General features: G+C 35.5%; 1 protein-coding gene across 2 annotated transcripts in view; it reads left to right on the forward strand.

The window, feature by feature from the left end:
* The window catches only part of NBEA (neurobeachin), a 458593-nt gene that overhangs the window by 373286 nt on the left and 62679 nt on the right, over nucleotides 1-22628 (forward strand). For both annotated transcript variants that reach the window (XM_063394796.1, XM_063394797.1), the window contains exons 46-47: nucleotides 7463-7603; nucleotides 14916-15035. In XM_063394796.1, the coding sequence (XP_063250866.1) occupies nucleotides 7463-7603; nucleotides 14916-15035 (261 nt within the window). The remainder of the gene's footprint in view (nucleotides 1-7462; nucleotides 7604-14915; nucleotides 15036-22628) is intronic.

Genomic DNA, 22628 nt, shown 5'->3' on the forward strand with positions numbered 1-22628 from the left:
AGAAAACACGTGAAAGCTCTAAAGTGCTGTGGAATACCTTAGTATAAAAGGGTTGTAATTGTCAATTTTTTGAAGTGTTTGTTATAATAATATCGGAGAGATTTCATTTTACCATGGTTTTAAAAGGAAAAACAGGTTAATGATTTATTTCAAAATGCACTGGCCAGTTAGCATGGAATGCCTGACTTGGGCTGTTAAGCGTTACTTGCGTCCTGTTTCTTTTTGCATTATCAGTAAAAATCTTAAAATTTGAATGTCTCTGAGCTATTACCTTGTCAATTCTGTTTTCATTTTTGATATTGTGTTGTATCTGTGAGTCTCTTCTTTTCTTTTCATGGGGGTGAATCCTGAGTAGCCTGGTGCTTAAAAGCAGGAGTTAGTGATTTATTGTTAACATTGAAGGAGATTGTGCTATCAAGCCTCAGCCAGACCTCTGGGGCAGGCCCACACAGTATCCTTTCCATGAGGAGCAACTTCCTTCTGTCAGATTTTGCCCTGCAATGGAGACATGTTCCTCTGATGGCAGATCAGAACCTCCAGCTAAACTCTTGATGGATAAAATCTCCTTTGTCAGTCCCTGATCTTCTGTCTCCCTGTAAATTTTGCCCTTCTTAGTTTCACAAAGCCTCTGTTCTTGATATTTAGCAATAAATAGTCCTCAAACAATATTTTGAAATTATTTAGAGTTTTAACAGTATTGCATATATGGTAAAAGCCCACAAAAGCAATGAAATTAAAAGAGAAGTCACCTACCATGCTGTGTTTTCTATGTTTAAAATATTTTTTGTAGTTAAACGTAGGTGCTAAATCTAGCTTTTAAAAAATATTTTGTGTATTCTTGCTCAAAGTTCATACAATACTCCAGTGTCAGTTCTGATAATTGACTGTACAATTTTTTAACAAATTTTTTAATCTTTGGCTTCTAGGCTTTCTGTATAAAACATGATACACCACCTTTTTGATATCACAACTCCTAACTGAACACACGTATCAAATGCAATTCATATATTTTTTTGAAGGTGAAATTAGAGGTGTTTGTCTTGCTTACAATGTCAGTGATGGAGTCATGCATGCGCTTTTTGCATTTAGTCCAAACTTAAATATTTACATTTGTGCAAAGCCATCTTGAACATGCAGCTTGTCCTTTCCTTCCATTCCATTTCATTCTGGTTTTATGTGGCACTCCTTATTGCAGTATTTTTACATCCAGATGTTACTTGTTCTCTCAAAGCAATTATATTTAAATATTAGTCTGAAAAATCCTCTTTCCTTTTTCTTTTAAGTGTTAGAAATTCTGTTCTCAAAGGGGTTTGTTTTTTTCCTTTTACATATAGTTTTAGATTTAAAACCAGGGTTCATGGGCATGGAATGTGCTACAGCAGTGGGATATATTGGACCTCTCATTTGATTAGACAATGTAGGTTCAAGTTTTATTCATTACATATACAAGGTTAAAGGTTGTATTTATTGTTTGACAGGATCAAAAGCTAATGAAAGAGGCTGTCATAGATACATAGATTATCTTTTCAGTATCTAACCATCAGGTGATCTGCTTATTTTCTTCTTTGCTGAGATTTCCTTGTAGAAGAATACTTAGGATATTAAACATTAGTCCAGGAAACATGTACAGCCCTTACTCTACAGCGATTTTTTGTGAGGATCAAGACACTTAAAATGTGGTATGGTTTGTTTGTATAAAATTGTATGACTTTTACTCCTAAATTATAGTGAATGCATGGTTTTGACATGCTGCATTGTCCCTGTTCATTAAAGTGTAAACGGGAATTTCTCCTCATTTACTTCCAGTCACACATCCTGTTAAATAAAATGATTTCTTCACCAGGCAAAGTAATACTAATATTGACATGTGTATGAAACATCACACACCCATTCATTGAGTGGAAAAAATTATGTTTTGTTAATATAGAAGGTGTTTGAGTGATGGGTGGTGATAAGCATAACCACTTTTCCTTATTACTGTGCCATTTCAAGAAAAGGAAGTGATAAAGCCCCAAGGCTTCTAAATGTAATAATGCAAATGAACACATCCAAGTGTGAATATTTCAAGGCAACCACACTTAATACTTCCAAAAATGTATATGCTGTGGAATGGAGTTTATGGGCTTACTAAGAGCCCTTTGTTGGAAAAATGAAATCATTTTCTGTAAAATTAAACTTGTCTCTTCATCAAATACAACTCTTCCATGAGAAGAAAAACTACACACAATTAAAGCCACACAATTAAACATGTGGTTTTCTTAAACAAAAAGTTTGTTTACTGTGTGAAACTCTGGTACTATGAATCTGTGAGTGCTCTTATATTTGATATTGTTGATATCTGGTTTTCATATTAGGATGCTGAAGAAAAATCTGTTTCCAAATTGGGATGAAATTGCAATTTAATTTTATGTTTAAAGTATCATCCTAAGACATCCTGTTTATAAGTTGTTGTTCAGTGGGTGTTTTTTAATAAAATACCAAGCAGTCAGGAAAAGCTCAGTCAGTTTTCAGCTGGAGCCAAATAAACCCAGCTACAATTTTGTGCAGTACATCACAAAAAAAAAAAAAAAAAAAAAAAAAAAAAAAAAAAAAAAAGTGAGAGAGAGAGAAAGATAAACAGATAAGGTAGCTGCTGCATGAATTAGAGTCAAGTTAAGCAGAATATTTCAGTGGCTAGATAATAGGATGCTGCATTCAGTTCTGCTCTCATGAGAGAATATATTTCTAGAAAGTAGCTGGCAAACAAACATATTACACGAACTAACATAACACATCCGGTGGATGTAAACACTAGATATAACATGTATTGACAATATGTATTGACTTGTTCAAAGGCCAGATATATAAAGAGATTAGCCAGGTAAAAAAGGAACTACACACTACTACCACTAATGCTACTACACGTAGTAGTGTGTTTTTAATGTTAAAGTAAATACTTACCTTATTTTTAAATGGAAGAAAAAAACATAAAATAAACTGAAGCTGCAGGTTTATGTAAATCAAAAGTGAAGTGGCTGAATAGGCACTGTCATACAGTGACCTGTTCTGTTTGTTTCGAGTAAAGAATATCTTATGGAACCATTATGTGGGAAGTTAATTCTATTTAATATGAGTCCTTAGAGAGGGCTTTTTGCAATAAAGAGACAAATAGGGTGTTTGAAAAAAGCATTTTATAAAACATTATGAAAAGGACTTTTTAAATAATGTTCAGAACAATTTATTTGACTCAAATTCAGTTTCTGTATTTGTCTTATGGTTAAGATATAGAGTGAGACGGTATATAGATTGAGCTTTGCCTTTGTATTATTTGGTTAAGTCATTTTAATCAGTGCAAACACCAACAGAATCTCAGTCACATGGAAATATTATTTTATTCCATTACATGAAGTTACAGGGATTAATCCATAAATAAAATTTATTTGCATTTATAGCCATGATATTAGATTAAAAACTGAGGTAGTTGACCTTCTGGGCTGAGAATGGCATAGTAAAGCTATGAAAAGTGACCAAAACTCTATTTATCCTACACAAGAAACTTGAGAACTTGTAGAACTTACTGTAGAACTTGTCATCTAATAGGACCTGTGCCTCATCAGAGTAAAACTGGTTTAGCTGCTAGTTTATACAACTGAGATTTAAGATCTTTACAGAAATACCTTTGTCTTCACCAAAGGATGAACTCATACCATTACCTTTTTCCCACATGGATATTAAAATAACACTAAAGAAGCCAGAAGCAAACCTTGCAGAATTTATTCCCTGCTATTTTATTTATGGAGGTTTTTTGCTTTCAGAAAGTGCCTGGTCTTTTGGTATACAAAAGCTGATCTATTTGGGGTTAATCAACAAGTTTTTAAATTGGATAACAACAACAACAAAAAAGAAAAAAAAAAAAAAAAAAAAAAAAAAAAGAGAGATTTGAGCACTTTCCATTAGCACTTTCAATGTGTATGGTTTCTCGAGTCTGGGGAGATGTCCTCTGCATTGATGGGCAGAGAGGTGGTTCACACCAGTGTCTCCGTGACTGCACAGAGAAGGGAGATCAGATGTTTCTTGTATTTCTTCACCACAGGCCGGAGGTAACTTATGTAAGGCTGAACTAGAAGCTGCAGAGTTGTGTGAGCACGGGCAACTCCCAGCTCTCCTCCCCACGCAGTGCTGCATTGAGACAGTTGTGTCATTTCTGGGATCACAGGGGTCATCTCCACATAAATAGGGCCATGCTTGCACACCATCCCCTCTGGAGTGGCTCCACTAGGGACTTCCAGCTCACCTTCCTATTGCAAGCTATAAACATACCTAAGCGATCTCCTCATGGAGAAGAGATCATGGACACTATGGAGGAATGAGAGAAATTAACCCGTGTCTCCCACATCCCAGGCTGTGCACTAGTTCATCCAACCCAGGATCTGTCCTGAGAAGTTGAGGTGAGACTTTCTAGCTGAAGATAAGCCCTTCCTTCCTTCCTTCCTTCCTTCCTTCCTTCCTTCCTTCCTTCCTTCCTTCCTTCCTTCCTTCCTTCCGTCCGTCCGTCCGTCCGTCCGTCCGTCCGTCCTTCTGTCCTCCCTCCCTCCCTACCTCAGAAAAGGTCCTCAATAAAGATTCTTCCCACAGATTTTCCCATGAAAATTGCAGTATCATGCAAGAACAGAAATGACTCTCATTGGTATTTCACTTAAAGACTTCATTTTATTCAAACTGTGTTTTGTGCATTTCTGGATTTTTCTTCAAATGAATCCTAAAGTAATTGAAAGGAAAAAAAAAAGTAGATAATGATTCTGAAAAGAATTTTGATGAGGATGAAGGTAATAAAGAATACATCTTTGCAGGTTTATCATTTAATACAATTAAGCATATATGTTATGAAAGTGGATTGTTTTAGTTACTTGTAGAGGCATTTTTATATGAAAATAGGAATGCCCAATCTTACATCATTATACATTTCATCTTTTAAATGGAAGTAACACCTCTGATTGAACAACCTAGAAAACATGATGGTATGTTTGCATTAGTATTTTTTGTGACTTTAAAAATAATTGTCAAATTCTTGAGAGAAATAATCTCTTTATTAAATACATCTCTATATATTATATTGAAATGTTGTTTCAAGGTACTGATTAAACCATCATTGAAATTTTGCTTGTCTATAGAATAAAATACCTCATAATTATTTTAAGCATCAGTTACACCTCACAGGCCTTGTTACTGTAGTCAATTTACAGTGAATAATGAAAACACATCACTTATTTGATGAAAAACTTCTAATCAGCATCAACTGTGTTTTGAAAGGCCTGGAGTTTTCCATATTTTCAATCTTGTGTTAATCATCATATTCATTTTTTCCACTGTGCCTTCAAACCTATATGTACAATAATGATAGATAATAGATGGCGTCTCTGTCTTCCATAGCCTCAGAACTCACTGCAGCATAGGATAAGATGCACCTTCGTAGTGGAGGGAAGAGATATTCTCAGGGTGTTCCTCCATTATAAATACAATCTCACCAATTTGTCTGCTATTTTATGTTCCCTTCTCAGAGGGGGTGAACATTTCATTTTAACAGACCATGGTGTGAATTACTGCTTTAGCTCTTGAAATGTGCAGTTGGGACTGGATTTTTTTCTGCCAGAGAAGTGGATGCACAGTACCTTAATGAGGGTGGTGTCAGCAGGTTCCATCCAGTCCCCACAGCAACCCAGAGGCCGATATAATTTAGCAAAGTGCACATATATCTGCACAGTTTGTCAGTCTAATGGGAAAAAATGTCTCTTTCATGGAAGCTGTTGAACAACCACTTTTATATAATGATAACTTAAAGACTATACTACTGCAAGTGTGCTTCCTGACACTGGCAGGATGTGTAACAAAACCAAATATAACAAAAATGCAAATGTTTATTTTTTCCTACTGCCAGTATTTGGGAAACAAGCCTGGAAAGTGTTAGGGAATAGCTCATAGTGTATAGGGAATAGGGAAAAGCTTCTCTTTCAAGAATGTTTTGTGAGGTCTTTCAGTGCAGTCTGCACCAGATAACACCAATCCTTTGGGATTACTCAATCATTTTACACATATGAGAAAACTATTAACATCTCCATGACACAGCAAAGTATTAAGCATCCAGAGTGCTTAATGTGAAAAATACTGAAATAATAATGCTTTAAAATGTAGGTGTTCACCAAAGACTGCTATTTAAAAGCAAGCTCTAAAACAGGAAATATCATGTTCTATGTCAGCTTTTTAAGCAGCTATCTCAAAAAACATAGCAGTGCTGAAAGAATAAAATACTTGCAGCTTTAAAATTTTTGTTACATATCTAGTGTACTGAAACACAGAGATTTGACCTTATACTGGTATTTCCTTTCCAAATGACTTTAGATTTTAATTCAGTAGAAAAATTGTGGAGTGAAATAATAGGCAGAAAATACTGTTAGCATTTTGAAAAGGGTCAAAGTCCATTCCTACTTTCTTTTTCATACCCTTAATAATATCAATTCTAATTAAAATTTGATTAATGCAAATAAATAATTTCAAACTACAATAATTTTATACAGATATTTTGTGTGGAAGTGTGCTCTCCTCTAAGTATTAAACCCTATGTGTTTCGTTAATTTTAGTTTAAAAGCTAAAATCTGTATTTTCTTTATCCAAGTAACTTTTGCATCACACAGTAACAAATACATTTTGCAAAAACTTCTAAGATAAAGTAGATTGAAAATATCATAAAATGCTTGTATTCCTCAAGTAGCCACATCAAAACCAATAGTTCCTACTACTGCCTTACATCTCTTTTGTTTTTCACCTAATTTGTATAGATGGTCCTTTAAGTTTGCTCAGAACGGACTCTGAATTTGTGAATAATTTCCACATTCTATTGTTTTCAAGTACAAAGCTTGTTTGCTTTGTTCAATAAAGCGTGGCTTTGTTCAGTCCTGAGTACACCCAGTCCTGAGGACTAGGCATGGTTTTTAAGTATCTCTGCTTAGGATCACCAGACACCGTCAGCAGTTCCGCGTGAAATCTTTTCATCGTGAGCTGCGCATTACAAAGTGTCCTGTGTGAGCAAAAGTCAGTTTTCATTAGCTGCATGATTATGGTGAATGACAGCAACAGAAATATTAGTTTGGCCTCAATGCATTTTAAATGCAGTTTTAGAAGTCTATTTCCAGAACAATGTTACTGAACTAATTGGGAAACAACTTATACTTCAAGAAGGTCTTGAAAGTTTGCAGATGTGGATCACTTATGTTTGTCAGTTAAAATAAGGAAACTCATAAGACTTTTAGTACACTAAGCCTTTGAAAATGAACTCCAAGCTTACAGCAATCTCAGGGGTTACTACAGCATAAATGTGTTTGGTTGCAGAGTCTCCTGTGGAGAGAATCTTAATGCAGAATTAACCTGTGCTATATCAGACAGACTGCCCTTCAGCTGATAATGTCTTTGACCTCTTATCACTTTACAGCCTATTGGTGCTTTGAACCCAAAGAGAGCTGTCTTCTATGCAGAACGGTATGAGACATGGGAAGATGATCAGACTCCACCTTATCATTACAACACCCACTACTCTACATCTACTTCTACCTTGGCCTGGCTTGTTCGTATTGTAAGTATTTCTGGATCCTGGTTTTCATGAGTATCTTTATTTACAGCATCTCTTCTGTCTTCTGTTTTGTTTTGTTTTTATGAAGGCACCTTTCTATTAAAATCTAATTTTTCTTCCCTACCTTAAAATCTCAGAAATTCTCTTTATACACTTTATATACCCATTTGTAGTGATAAGGGGGTCCTTCCTACCCAAGCAATCCAAAATAAATTTAAACATAAAATTGTGTTGGTATGAGGATGTATACAATCAGAAAAATGCATCTAAAACTAAATCCACCCCCAGAATATATCTCTAGATAATGCAAAAATCTGATACTGCTCATATTCATTTATTATTTTCAACCAGGGATAGATCCATGCAACATTAAAAAAAGTCTTTAATAAGAACATTAAACTGTCACATTGAAAGGGGTATTATATAACAAGTTTTATATTAAAGCAGTTTTGTATTAAAATATAGAGTAATATTTTATGCATGAATGAATTATGCATCTAAATTAATTAATATCTCTACAGTTTTCAGAAATGTAAAAATGTGGATTCTGACTTCAAACTGTTATGTCAGTTCTGGAAACCTCATGCTACTATGACCAAAACCAGATCTAGGGAAGGGGACCAAACTTCAAAGACAGAAAGAATCTGAATTCACTGTATGTGTTATCACAATTATTTACAGAATAAAGAGTGTTGATGAACACTGAAGGTTTCACAGAGAAAGCTGAATTAATGAAACTTGAGTGGTTGTGTAATTACTTAAATTAAAGTACATCCTGCCAATAAAAATCTGTTACATAAGGTATATTCTAAGCATGTTTTGCATACAACAAAGCAAAACAGAGCCACACAGAGCTTGATAATCGAGTTTTCACTCATGTCAGCTTCCCTTAGACATGTTCACTCCTTAATGCTCAGAAGAGAGTTCATGTATCTGTGAGTTCAGGATATACTTCTTAAACCATGGGAAACTAAGTGTTGATTACACTCCTGTGTTGGGTGACCACTGTATTCCTTTTAAATGCTGTTAAATTATTCATTTACTGAATACACTTTATGGTACACAGGTTCTTCTTTGTTGCCTTAAAGTAGATTAAAAACAGTAGTTTTATTTGCATGTTTATTTATTAATTTTGGCTCTTGCAAGTTGGCAAATTCTCAGAGATGAAAGTCTGGTTACAGGCTGAATGTACAGCACACCAAGGAGTATTCATTTCCTGTACTAGGCCAATGCAATGTCATTTTTTACTACTGTTGTTTATGTAATACTCTAGATGTTCTGGCTTTTTTTTGTGTTCTTACCTAAAGGAGCAAGAGAACAAGGTCTCTGTCTTGATGGCCTTGCAATATAGAGCTTACAAATTACATTTTTTAAAGCAAACAATGTATGTGAGAATAGAAAGCAGAAGTGGAAATCACTGATATACAAAGAAGGGTTTGCCAATGAAAAGGCGAAAACAAGAGATAACTTAAATACAGGGACACTCCTACACAGGTATTTTAAAGATTATTTAAATATGACTGACCAGCAGAGAAAAGCAGTCTTTAATGGGAGTAGACAACAGAAGTGAAAGAGGACAAATACAAGGAAAGTTTGAACCTCAGAAAAGGAAAAAAAGATAATAATATGATAAGACTAGATAAGGCAGCAAATGGAAACCCTAAATAGATATTTGAAAATAAGTGTGTATAGAGGAAGATTATGGTAATGAAGATTATAAAGTCACAGTGATCTATAGAGAGATATTTTTGTTACAAAACAAAGAATGAAATATCCTAAGGGAGAAGATTGTGCCAGTGAAATTGATAGATAAGGCTAGGTCAGATTTCTGTAAGTTACAATAGGAACTCTTGCTCATGAATTTCTAGAGCTAGAGCTTTAATATGAGTTTGTGAATAGTGCTCTGTAAGAAAAGGTAAATTACAGTCTAGTCCAGAAAGAGAAAGGTGACATGCAGAGATTCAGACAGAAAAATGCTTTCAGTATTTTGAAAGACTGGAGAAGAGTGATGGGAAAAGATGTGTTTCTGTAGAGCTTTTGGTAGAAAGTGACAACAAACTGAGAGTGAAGGACAGGAGTGCAAACTAAAACCATGAGAGAAGACGGTGTAAAGCAAAGAAAAAGAGAAAAGGAAAAGCAAAAGAAAGAGAAAGAAGCAAGGAAACAAATGAAAAATCTATGACAAAAAGTAAATTGGAAATGAGAGTTCAGATAGAAGCAGAACAAAACAATACCTAGTAATGGGGATACAAGGGAGAAACTGCCTTCCTAGACCTTAGTATTGGAGGAAACAGTATTTGCTGTAGGTAAAGAAGTTTCAGCCACTCTGAAGTATATCTACAGAGAGAATTGTTGCCACAAAACCTTAAAAATTATTTTAAGTCCTGCTTTTCAGCTTTGACACATGCCATCTGGTTTCTGTCAGTTGTCTTCAAAACATTGCTTTTAATATCGTATTTTTGAGTCAATTCTGTGATAATCTCTTCCCTACTGCCTTATATTTCCCTCAGTTGCTTTCCTTTATCTGATATACTGTGGTGGGTTGGCTCTGCCTAGATGTCAGGTACCCACCAAAACTGCTCTACTGCTCCCCTCTTCAGCTGGGCAGGAGAGAGAAAAAATAAGGAAAGACTCATGGGTTGAGATAAGGCCAGGGAGAGATCCCTCACCAATTACCATCATGGGCAAAACAGACTCAGCTTGGGGAAATACGTTTGAATTATTACCAATCAAATGAGAGTAGGATAAGGAGAAAATAAAGTCAAATCTTAAAACCACCTTCCTCTCAACCCCTCCCTTCTTGTCTGGATGTAACTCCTAAATTCTCTCTCTCCTTTCCCCACCGACACAGGGGAATGGGAAATGAGGCTGTGCTCAGCTCATCATATGTTGTCTCTGTCACTCCTTTCTCCTTGGAAGACCCCATATCTTGCCCTGCTCTAGCTTGGGTTCCCTCCCGTGGGAGACAGTCCCTCATGAACCTCTGTAAAGTGAGTCCTTCCCACGGGCTGCAGCTCTTCGTGAGCTGCTCCAGCGGGGTTCCCTTGCAGTCCCTCAGGAGCAGACTGCTATGGTGGGTGCCCTGTGGGCTTACAAGCCCTGCCAACAACCTGCTCCCACAGGGGCTCCACCCTGCATGGAGCCACAGGTCCCTGTCAGGAGCCTGCTCCAGCACAGGCTTCCCAGGGGCTCATGGCCTTCCTCAGGCATCCACCTACTGTGGCATGAATTCCTCTGGGGGCTGCAGGTGGATCTTTACTCCCCTCTGGACCTCCATAGTCTGTAGGGGCACAGCTGCCTTATTGTCTGCAGCAAGGGTTAGAGGGGAAACTCTGCTCCGGAGCCTGGAGCACCTCCTGGCCCTGCTCCTGCACTGCTTTTGCTGTCTGCAGAGCTGTTCCTCTCACACATTCTCCTTCCTCTCTCTAGTGTTCTTCTGCAGCTTGCCCCTGACACTTCTTAAGTCTGTTATCTAAAGACTTTGCTATAGATGACAGGCTTAGCCTTGGAGAGCAGCAGGTCCATCTTGGAGCCAGCTGGCATTGGCACCACTGGATATGGCAAAAGCTTCTCACAGAAACCACACCTGTAGCCTCCTCCACTACCAAAACTTTGCCACACAAACCCAACACATGTGTCAGGCTAGTTTTTTAAAAGACCCTGTATTTCTTAGCTTCAGTTCTGTCCTGTGTAGTTAATTTTGATATCTCTGCCTTTATTTCACCATTGATACATATTCTGTTAATGTATTTTTGTGTACATGAAATTGAATATTCATAGTTTAACGCTAGCTGACCTTACCTGCTGAAGACTCATTTTCTTCATGTGCATCTTTCTTTCATCTGGAGCAGTGAATATTTAAGTGGCAGAAGACAGAATAGTTTAAACCAAGAATGCCACTTCAGAATGTCATATAGTCCAGGGAGTTGACCTGAAAAGTAGACAAAAATAAAAAGAAAAATAGAAGAATGAATTCTAGCTTAAATCATGTAGAATGTAAATATCAGGTTTTTAGAATAAATAGGATAGAGTCATGGTACAATTGAATGTTCTCATTAATCGGTACCGAAGAAGTTATATTTGTGTAAATCAGTTGCATTTTCATGGAAACAGAGACCAGTGTTTGAGAGCATGATTCTCTAATTTGGTAGTCAAGATGTTTGTAGAGAATAATTGTCTTCCAGTTGCTGTTGCAATGACTGCATATTTGTACAAGGTAAAAAAAATTCTGGAATTTTTATGTGTTAGATTATATTGAGTTAAAACCAGTTTTTAGTGAGATTCAAAGGTGAGGAGGACTGGATGTCATCTGGTAAACAGAAGCGAATTTGGGTCTTCTTTTTGTTAATTTGAGCAGGACAATCACAGATATATCAGGCAAAAGGTGTGTGTCACTCTGACAAGCCCTTACATACTCTCATACAAATGGCTGGAAAGACATTTTTGTTTGACATAGGATGTCTTAGACCACACCCCTTCCTTCTCCCTCCTCTACTCCCACCATAAACGTTTCAAATGAGTCTGGGTACTGTTAAAAGGGAAGGGGGGGAGAGAAGTGCTATTGAACAGAAAAATTCGTTGTTCTCACAGCTCAAGCTTATGTTCAATATAAGTCCCCCTCGAATTTCTCTCCTTGTTGGCAGTGAACAAGGTGTGAATTTTATTCAGAATATTGGAAGCGAGTGAGATGGAGTTATAATGAAAACATTGTGCTGCTTTTCAGCTTTCACAGCAACAAAACCTTTACATGAAATGACAGTAATCGGTATCATAGAATAACAGTATTTAAATGAGTATATTGAATACAGATATGAATTATATTTATATAATATAAGCACTTGACTTCCCAGAGAATAAAAATTACCTTAAAATTACGTTAGAGGTCTAAGATAAAGCAAGTGAAAGCTCTGAATTTCTGCTAAGGATTAAAAATCCAAAAAGATAGGCACAACAGGCCTATGCAAGATAGCATAATAGGGCACCCTGTAGTGCTCAGCTACTAAAAGTTTAATCCTTGATTATGAATTTTATTGCTTTTGTATATTTGTCTCAGATGCTTAAAATAATGTTGTCATGGAAGTTTGGATTAATATTTTTACATAATTTATTGTAATTACATCATTTTTCTTCTTTCTGCTTCTTTTAAATCCATCGAACTTCTTCAATGATGTACAGTCTGCTCCACAATAATATTCACAAAAATTACACATACCTTATAAAGAAAAAAGTGATGGGTAGGAGTTGTTAGGAGGCACTCTTATTTGTGCTCAGATCAAGGACATATAATGTTTTCTAGTCAGGGCAAGCTAGAAAACAGCATAAAAAATATACAAATAGCAAATATATACAGATAATTGGAAGGAGGAATTAGTTTAAAAGCAAAATATTTCTAATATTAAAAATGTAAATTTAATAAAATTATAATATTAATAGAATTTTTTGATAAACCCATATAGTCCAATTTCTGTTTATATTGTTTTCTATTTTGCAATTCTGCGTGTGAATCTTACACATTTTCATTTATATTTTACATTAAATTCACTATATGGAGCACTGGAAAATCTGGATAGATAAAAACTTATTTTCTTTTAATATTTCAGTTCATTGTTTATACTAGTCACCAAGTTGAGCTGCTGTTAAACTTTAATATTCTATTAAATTATAGATCTCTTCCTCAGCCTTTCAATATTCATGAGTGCAAATAAAGCCATTGTGCAATGAGATTGAGAGTCCCCTAACATGAAATTATATTGTGATGATTTTGTATTTAATTTGATTATTTTAATTAATTATTTAATAGATATTAGGATTCTCTGATTGGAATAAATATATGAATGGAAGTATATTTATGAGATACTATTCTTTTAAATGTGTCTATTAAAAACAAATTCCCCATGTTTTAAGAGGAATAAAATTGCTTAGAGTTTTTTCCTCCTTGAAAGAAAGTAGCCTGGGTTGACTGCTGTGCATGATGATAGAAAAAATTTATTAGGAAGGCATGTGGAATAAAGATACAGAAACAATGGTCTCTGGAAGTGAAAATTCCTTTTTGTATTTTCCTCCCTTTTTTGGATATTTTTTCTCTTTTTGCATCTTTGCTTTCCTTATATATATTTTAATTTCTCTTAAGGACTATGTAAACATGAATTTCTTAATACCTTTTTCATCTGGGGTAATTTACACACAATGTGTATAATGTGGCATAACTCCATCAAAAATTCTTTGTTAATGGAGGAGTTCCCTGACTTGTTCAAAAATTTCATAGAAGGAAACAGAGAACATTTAGAATAAAATTCAAATAATAGATGAATAATACTGTAATAACAATTGTGATCTGGTGATCATGATTAACAAAATTTCCAGATGATCAGGATATGCAACAAAGTAAGTTTGGGTATGAATTTAATGAAATGGACTTTCTTAAAAACATTCCCCATGAGACTTTGGCAAAGAGAAAGAAGCAACTTCCATCCCTGTAGGCACACTGCCAACTATTAGTTGAATAAGAGAGCTAATGGAGTAGTGGTGGAAATCCAGGTTTCTGCCAATAATCTCAGTATTTAAGTTCTAATGTTAAATGAAGGATTTGGTCCACTGTTAACTGCTTCCCTGCAGCGGAATGGAGTGATATCAAAATGGGTTATCCACACTCTCTAATACCTGAGCTCTTCCTCCCCAAAAGCTGGTCTCTGTTTCCATTTAGTACAAACTGGGATATGGTTTCAGATAGAATTAGCAAGAGTAAAAACTCTAAATATTTAATCTCAGTACCTCTGCCCAAAATCATGAAAACACTGCATATCCTGGAACCACAGTCTGCCTCATAACGACCATAGAGCCACTCGTCCCACCCTGAGGCAAAGTGGAACCTACTGAGCTCTTTTCAATGAAATAAAAACACTAGGAAGAAAAATTTAGAGACAGGATTTTTTAAAGATTTTGACATACCAACATATAAGGAGTAAACAAAGCTCAGTTATGTGAATAACACAAAATGTGTTTATGGTGGTTGCAGCAAAGGAGGCAGTCCCTGTGAACTGGAACTAAGCTACATATGTCTGCCACTGATGGGTAACTGGTTTTATGGTATAGAACTCAGAATTTGTTAGTGCAAAGTGTGTTAATGCCAATAAATACGCTCAGATGTTCAGTGCAGAAACCCATGCATACACATAACTACGAGGTGCCATGTTTTTCTTTCATTCTGCCTTTATGAAGTATTTTGATCTGCAAAAGGCTTTTGGATTTTGACAGAAACCTGCTGCATGAGTCCTTGTACTGTTTTCTTAATCTGTCATAATTTCATTAATTACAGGAGCCCTTTACAACATTCTTTCTAAATGCAAATGATGGCAAGTTTGACCACCCAGATCGAACCTTCTCTTCAGTGGCCAGGTCCTGGAGGAACAGCCAAAGAGATACCTCAGATGTGAAGGTAACATATATGTTAAATAAATGGATAAATGTGCAATTTCATTATGTTATTTTTTGTTTATGTAAACATAAAGAAGATGCTGTATTATATTTTATATTTATATATATATAATTTTTTTATATTCAGTACACTAGGTATAGTGTAAATAAATAGATGTTAATAAGGTTTATTGTTCTAACACAAACAATCAAAGATTCTTTGAAGTTGAATGGACAAAAGGTGGAGGTTTTTTTAGAGAAAAACAACCTAACTGATCTAATTTAGATCAGATAATCAGGAGATGGAGAAAAGCTCAATAAATTGTTCTTTCCTGCTGTTAACTCAATATTTGGCCCACTCCATAAAACACAGCAGGAATTGGATTTGACCTTAAAGTGTCATATTGTTATAGCTTGCCTAGCTCTGGGTTTGCATTGCCTGGGGCAATTAATAAAGCATTAATGACAAGACCCATTTAAAATGTTGGCTTTTCTGTACAGCTTTAGCTTTTACTTGAATGTGCCTGGGGATATTATGCAACAATACACATTAGATTAAAACAACTTCTACACTATACACAGAAACAGCCAGAGAGCAGGGTGATTTTACTGCTGTTATTCCTTACCTTGGTATTTACCTTGTTAAATACAAAGGGTTATTGTTCACAGACGTGGGACCTTATCAAAAGGAAACAAAAATATAGAAGTATTTTGAATTGTCCCTTCTTGATTCTCATTTCCTAGTAATAAAGTAGGTAAAGGCTTCACTATAATATTTTACAAAAACCATTTTTTACAGTGAATATGTTTCTCTTCTGTTTATATACTACCAGTCATATTTGACAATGATAAATTGAATTTCATATTGCCATTATATTTTTTACTTGTCTTGGCAAAGAAAAAAAGAAAAAAGTTGTAAATTTGTTCATTTATTTTTATTCCAGAGCTCCTGTTTGCATAAGTATTCCAACAGTCTCAGAAGAGACAAACCATGTTGTTGTTATTCAGTTACTAGTTAGAATAACTAATTTCAAATTGTATGATCATCCTAACATATGAGAGAAAATGCTTTTTAAAGAAATCAACCTGAACCTCCTACAAACCATTTTATGTTTATTCATGCTTCTCTGGAAGTTAGTAGTTTTCTAAGTACCATCACTCTTACCCTTGTAAGAAAAACAAAGGAAATTTCCAAATTTGGAAGCAATTCGAGGTAACATCTACTATATTTGATATATTTTCAAAGTGCTGCATTTTGATTTTTACTTTTCAAAGAAATCTGGTTTTCCTGGAATTCCGCTGGAATATCTGGGAAAGTGACTTCCTAGGAGTGGGGCTCAAACAAAGGATAAGAGCCTTAAACTGAGAAATAAGGGAAGACAGTTGGAAGTGACTGTAATCTTCTTGTCTGGCTTTAGTACACAGGAGGAGGGCAGTTAAATACATCAAGGCATTGCAAAAGATAAAGGAATATCTGTGGACGGATGAGAGATGGTATTCAAGTGTGGTATATAATTAGTGAAAGGATCATTCCTAAACTAGCAACCAAATGAGTTATCAGTAAAACAATTAACTGAAAAGTTTGTCTGAAAATACCAGGAATCTTGTGAATCAAGTGGGATAATTTAAACTGCTGCTGCCAGCCATTGCAAGGATGAAGGATTTAAGGATGGATAACAACTGCATTGCAAAATGCATTTGTATTAAAAAACCTCAGCTTAATCAAAATAAAACAAATATCAAAAAGATGCTCAGAACCGGATACTTTCAGAAAAGGAAGGCAAAAGGTGAAGAAATGAAGTTGCTATGTTCTTTAATGCCACTGAATGTAAAAAAAGGGAATTGGGGATAGCAGGTAATATAGTAAAAATTAAGGATCAGAATTGCTCTAGGGGAAAGACTGTAAAACAATACAAAAGAATACATTTGGCAGTCTACTGTAGAACCCCTGAATCAGATTTATACTTATATACACATTTCTGTGGTGCCATTAGAAACAGAAATACTACTTGGAGCTAAGTCATTACAGAAAATCTAATATGGGACTAACAGATGAGGTATGTTAGCCAATAAATGTTTTCTCCAGATAATTCCTGACCTGTCTGTTCAGGGATACATTAGGGATTAAAGATGCTGTTTAAAGTAGGGGTTTGTTAATTAATGAAGATACAGGGAAGGTGGGTTTAGAAAATAAAGTTGAATTGATTTATTTTGAATTGATTCAGCTTAAGATGAAAATAGATGAATGGCAGCAGATGCAAAAAATGAGCTGAATCTTTAAAGGATGCTAAAACAAATAGAGAGATTTCATAAATTATCTAACAAAAAAATCCATAGAAATTATGGGAGATTTAATACCACCATTCAATGTATTGCACCACCAAAATAATTTATTATATATTAATAGAAAGCCACTACTTGAATAAATCTACTGAAGTACGCTTCAATGGCCTCAGCAAAATATGTCAATGCATTTCTATTTTGTCTTCAGTTTAAGAAGGAAACTTTAGGATCAACAGGATGGCACAAAGCTTATTGTGCTACCAAAGGTTTATCCTTAGGTTATAACAACTAGACTATCTCATGAAATGTAATTTCCACCTGAAACAGTCTGATTAGTCATTCATTCAGAGCTATTATGTTCTCAGAGAATGTATGTTATTGGGTTTTTTTGTTGTCCAGTTTTTAGTATGAATTCTTGCTGGATAAAGCAAAGCAAAGTGCTTGCTTTGCTGGAAACCATCAAGTGTAAGATATACCTAAACTGGAGTTAGCCATGAGAAGAAAAACTGTTTTAGGAGTTGGACATTGGTAGAAAAATGTGGGTATGTGTGGGGTAATTAATGTCTAATGTGGAGACACATAAATGCTATGAAATATACAAACATATGAAAGGGGAAAGAATTCTTTGTCAAGGAACAAAGAGGTAAGCCTCACAGAAAAGGGAACAGAGTAGAAAAACACTTATTTAGGCAAGAGAGTATGAAAAGTTAGGGTGAATTTTAGTATTTTTTGAGTTTGAATATCCTCAAAAAGGGAAGTAGCAAACTCCTTACTTGTAAAACTTTTTTTTTTTTTCAAAGTAGACTGGCAAAGTATTGGCAAGGCCCTTTGATTTGCAGTCTGTGTTTCTTAGCGATTAATCAAGAATGAGCATAGCAGCTAATTGTTGCTGTTGTTTGTTGCTTAAGATCTTAATGAACTTCATTTCTCAATGACATTACATCAGGGCCAGCTTTTCCCTGAGGCTTTGAAGTTCATTCTGCAAAATGATAGGAAAATGAACTATTATTAATACTACAGATACCTCATTTTTTCAGATTAGTTGTGCTACTGCTTAGAATGCCTTGAAGGCTTTTCAAACATTTTAATCAAGTTTTCAGGGACTTGAAAAGCAATGAGGTTTGGGGAACTACTAGGAAACCCCCTCAAAATTTCTGACTGTTTTTGTTACTTTCCTAAGAGCACCATCCACTGTCTTTCACAACAGAAAAGCTCCAGCTCTGAGAGTGTGAATCATTCACAAACCATTGCTCAGCTGTCTGGCAATTTCTGGTATTTATTTATCCAGCAGTCCTGTCAGAAAGGAGAGAGTGTGAAAAAGAGAAGGTGTGTACAGGTTATGTGTGAGTACAGAATCTGAAGGCATGCAATCTGTTAAAGTTTTCTGTGTACTTGTGTAGGTCCTTCTGGCTCCAGTTGTAGCTGTACATGGGGGGAGGGCTTGGCAGTGTGGATTTGTTTGTGATACACATGCTGTAAATTTTTTTCCCATCCTAAAGGTTTTTGAGTCTTTATAGTAAATATTCAGTGCATGGAATACAGGCTATCCTTCAAAGTAGCAAATTTTGAAAACTGTAATGACTAGCAAGTGTTCATTATTCATGTATTCCTTATCATACATTTGAAATTCATCTGAGCTTCTTTCAGTACATTTATCTCTGATTTCACTAATCTCATGAATTATTGTGGCACAGGTTATGAAATAATTTTAAAACAGTGTATGTAATGAATTAATCTGACATTTTTCATGGCTATTTCATTGCCACAATTTTTGCTCTCAAGTACTGTATTAAATAATTATATGAATTGTCTTTATTCTTTATTAACAATGTCAAATTTTAAAAATATATATTTAGGAAAGTAAAATCTGGAGGGTTTTTACATCAGGTACTGTTTAAGAAAGAGGACTATGAGGTACATTATTTTCAAGTGCTTCAGTAAGTGCTGAAGTAGGTCAATTTTAACTAATGAACAGAGATTTTTAAGTACTACAGACACTTGCCACAGCTGTTCTTTTACAGTATCAATGTTGTCTAAAAAAATTCATCCTAACCACTTTCACAGAATTCTGCATTAAAATTTAAAAACAAAATACCTGAAATTTGCAAAAGGATGTGTATCTCTTTAGGAAGCTCCATTTCTGTGTGTCCAGCTCCTTTCCATGCTTGTGTCCTCCCTGACATTCCCTCTCTGTTTCTCCCTTTCTCTTCTCTCCTTCCCTCTCCCCTTTAAATGTGTAGTCTCTTCTGGAACTTAATTATTTCACACTGAGCTAATGAAAATGGAGCTGTGGCAGTAGTTTGATCAGCCTGAAAACAAGCTGTATTTCTGGCATCTCGAATTGTGGCAAAAAGTAGACCACCTCTGAAAAATGTAGTGTAGCATAGATTATTGTTCAACAAAGGATTAGAGATTTCCTTAGACCATTTTGTTCCTTACTCTCAGGTTGTTTTGGCTCATTTTCAAGAATCTCATTCACCTACAGTGGATGAAACAGAATGAAGGCAGTATGTGCTGTGTTAGAGTGGTAGCACCCAGGGGAGAACCTGGATAACACAGTTTATTTTATTGTGTCTCCCTTTATCAACATTGACCTTCTCTCGGGATAATCAGTACAAGCTGGAGGAAGAGCGAACGTTCGCAGGGTGACCTTTGAGGAAGCAAGTCACCCGGAAATGACCATAACTTGGCCAGTCAGCTTGCACATTTTTTCTTTTCTATCCCTCCCTTACCCCCTCCCGCCAGTTTTTGGTAACACTGACTTCCCCAGAACCTTCTGTTCAGTCACTAACTTTTCCTAATACCTCTCAAACTTGTTATATTACTTTTTGAATAGTCTGTTTAGAAGTTAGAAAGGTACCTCTCACAAAATGTCAGTGAAGTGCCTCAGTGTGAAATGGAGGAACCCATGACTGACTCATTGACCCAGTACTAGACTCTTGTGGAGTTAATGGATGCCAGGGGATCAACCTTTCGGGAGGAAAAGAAAGAAAGAAAAAGAAATAGAAGCTTTAAAACCTTGAAGTGAATTATACTAGAAAAGTGAAAACGTCTGGGTTGAATTTGATTTCATTGGGAGGCCATAAAACGTATACCCTTAGCAAAACATATTAAACAGAAATTTCAGATTTGATGTAAGTGGTGTACAATTATAATAGTGTTAATAGCAGTCCTCTATCACCTAAAGACATATTTTTAAAGTTTAATTTCTCAGCAGTTTGGATTTGTCACAGGCTTGTAAATTAGAAAATGCATTTGGGGGATGTTTTCTTACACGAAGACACAAGGCATATAATACTGTTAACTATACCTTGGGGTTTTTGTATAGCTATTAAAATAAACAAGAGATCACATTTACAGACAAGAAATGTCTGTTATAATATTCATTTTACTTTTTTTTTTAATACACTTCAGTAGCTTTACTGCATCGTTCTTCATGTGAGAAGAGCCAAGCTTCTTGGGCAGTTTGAAAGGCAGCTGACTCTTAAATGATAGAAAGCTAACCTGTCTTATTAGAAGTGTGAATGAAAGGGGAGCAGAGGAGGTTACCAGCTGGTGAAATGTCAAGGACAACTAGACAGAAATTACTGCAAATAGATTTAGATCACTAAAATCCCTGTTTTTATTAACTCTTTGAACCCTAGATATTTCTTGTGTTTAAGAAATTACCCATGACAGGTAATGTATTCAGAAAGATTTATTTAGAACCTTCAGTATGTTTTGGCAAGAGCAGTGAAACCAATACCATTTACTAAATAGTGTCAGTTAATGCAAAATTATAGGTCAGCTGAGTTGCATACAATAACACATGCATTTAAAATGCTTAATTGGTATGAGAATATTTTAAAAATGCCAGACTTTTAAAGTTTGGTTTAAAGAATTGGTTTTCTATGTCTTCTTTCTTTGCATTCCCTCATTTTATGCCTGCTAAATGATGTAACTTGTAGGGAAGCTGTTTATGGTTTTGATATTTTCTTTCATGTCTTGATTTGCACTGGCTGACACAATATATATATTGTAGGAAAAATATTCTGAGATCTGTGTTTCATGAACATTTGTAGCTTGAAACCTAAATTTCTCAAAGTCATGGTAGCTTCAAACTAGCATTTCTGATCTGGCTTTACATTTACCTTTTACCACTAGTGCCACTGAAGGTGCAACAGGAGTTTTAAGAAACCTCTTATCAACTATTTTGTCTGTCAAGCAGAAAGCAGACTGGGAGACAGAAGGTCCTCTGTGTCCTATCCCTTGACGTAAATGCTATCTCTGAGATGCATTTTTCCCCTGCTAATTTTTGAGTCCCCTTGCCCCTATCTTCAGGGTGAATTTAACAATGACACTTCTAAAGTGTGAAACTGGGGATTTGTAAAAGGCTGTGCTGTATGACAAATTACACTCTGCTCTGGAATGAATGAAAAATAGCAGATGCTGTCAGAAAAGTATGCAATCTCCATCACCCATGTAAAGACTACAAAGGTTGACAAAAATATTTATTTTGGCTTCTGTGTGATGAACATGTGAGATATGGCCAAAGTATATAAAGGAGTAAATTAAGTTATGGACTGTTTAGCAATAATTCTGCTAGCTAATTTGGGAAGGTTAGAGGAATATTTTGCATTTCTGTAACAAAAACAATGGAGGAATACATCATTATCCTTAATTTAGACTTTTAGGAGCTTGAAGGCTGTAAATCTGGTAAATAATGCTTTTCAAACATGTAATAAGCAATGCAAAGAGAAAAGAGTAATTTATTCTCTGTATCTGGGATGGATTGATAGCTAGGATAAGGAAAATAGATTGTATAATGAAGGATTCAGGCCAGTTGTTAGGTTAAACTTCCCCAGATGAAGAACACTGAGACCAGTTGATGGAAGAATTGTGGAATTACTCTCACTCGGATTCTGGGACAACAGAATAGACAGATATCTTGCAGGATAGCTGTTGTAGCTGAACTTCATCTGGAATGGAGGAACAGTCGCCTCTTTAAATACCACCCTGAAACAGCTATTTGTTTGAGCTATCTGTTTCCTATCCATTACAGAAAAAGCACCAGAAGAACGTCTCTCTCCAGTCATGGTCTTTATTAGAATATGAACTAGCACATACCCATCTGTGAAACAAAGAAATTTCAAACTCTGGCTGAGAAAAATGTTTTGAAAATATTTGACAATAACTTCAGCCCTTGCTAGTGTTATCTTTCCCTGCATTCTTTTGTACATTCTTGCAGCTTTCAGTGGCTTCTTAGTTAACATGATTCTCTCTGGGCCCCAGTTGTCATCTTGTCTCCTCTGAGGTTCACTCCTGTCTGCTCCTTCCTTTTCCCAGAAACCTC

Source organism: Prinia subflava, chromosome 3 (genome assembly GCF_021018805.1).
Source record: "Prinia subflava isolate CZ2003 ecotype Zambia chromosome 3, Cam_Psub_1.2, whole genome shotgun sequence".
NCBI lineage: Eukaryota > Metazoa > Chordata > Aves > Passeriformes > Cisticolidae > Prinia > Prinia subflava.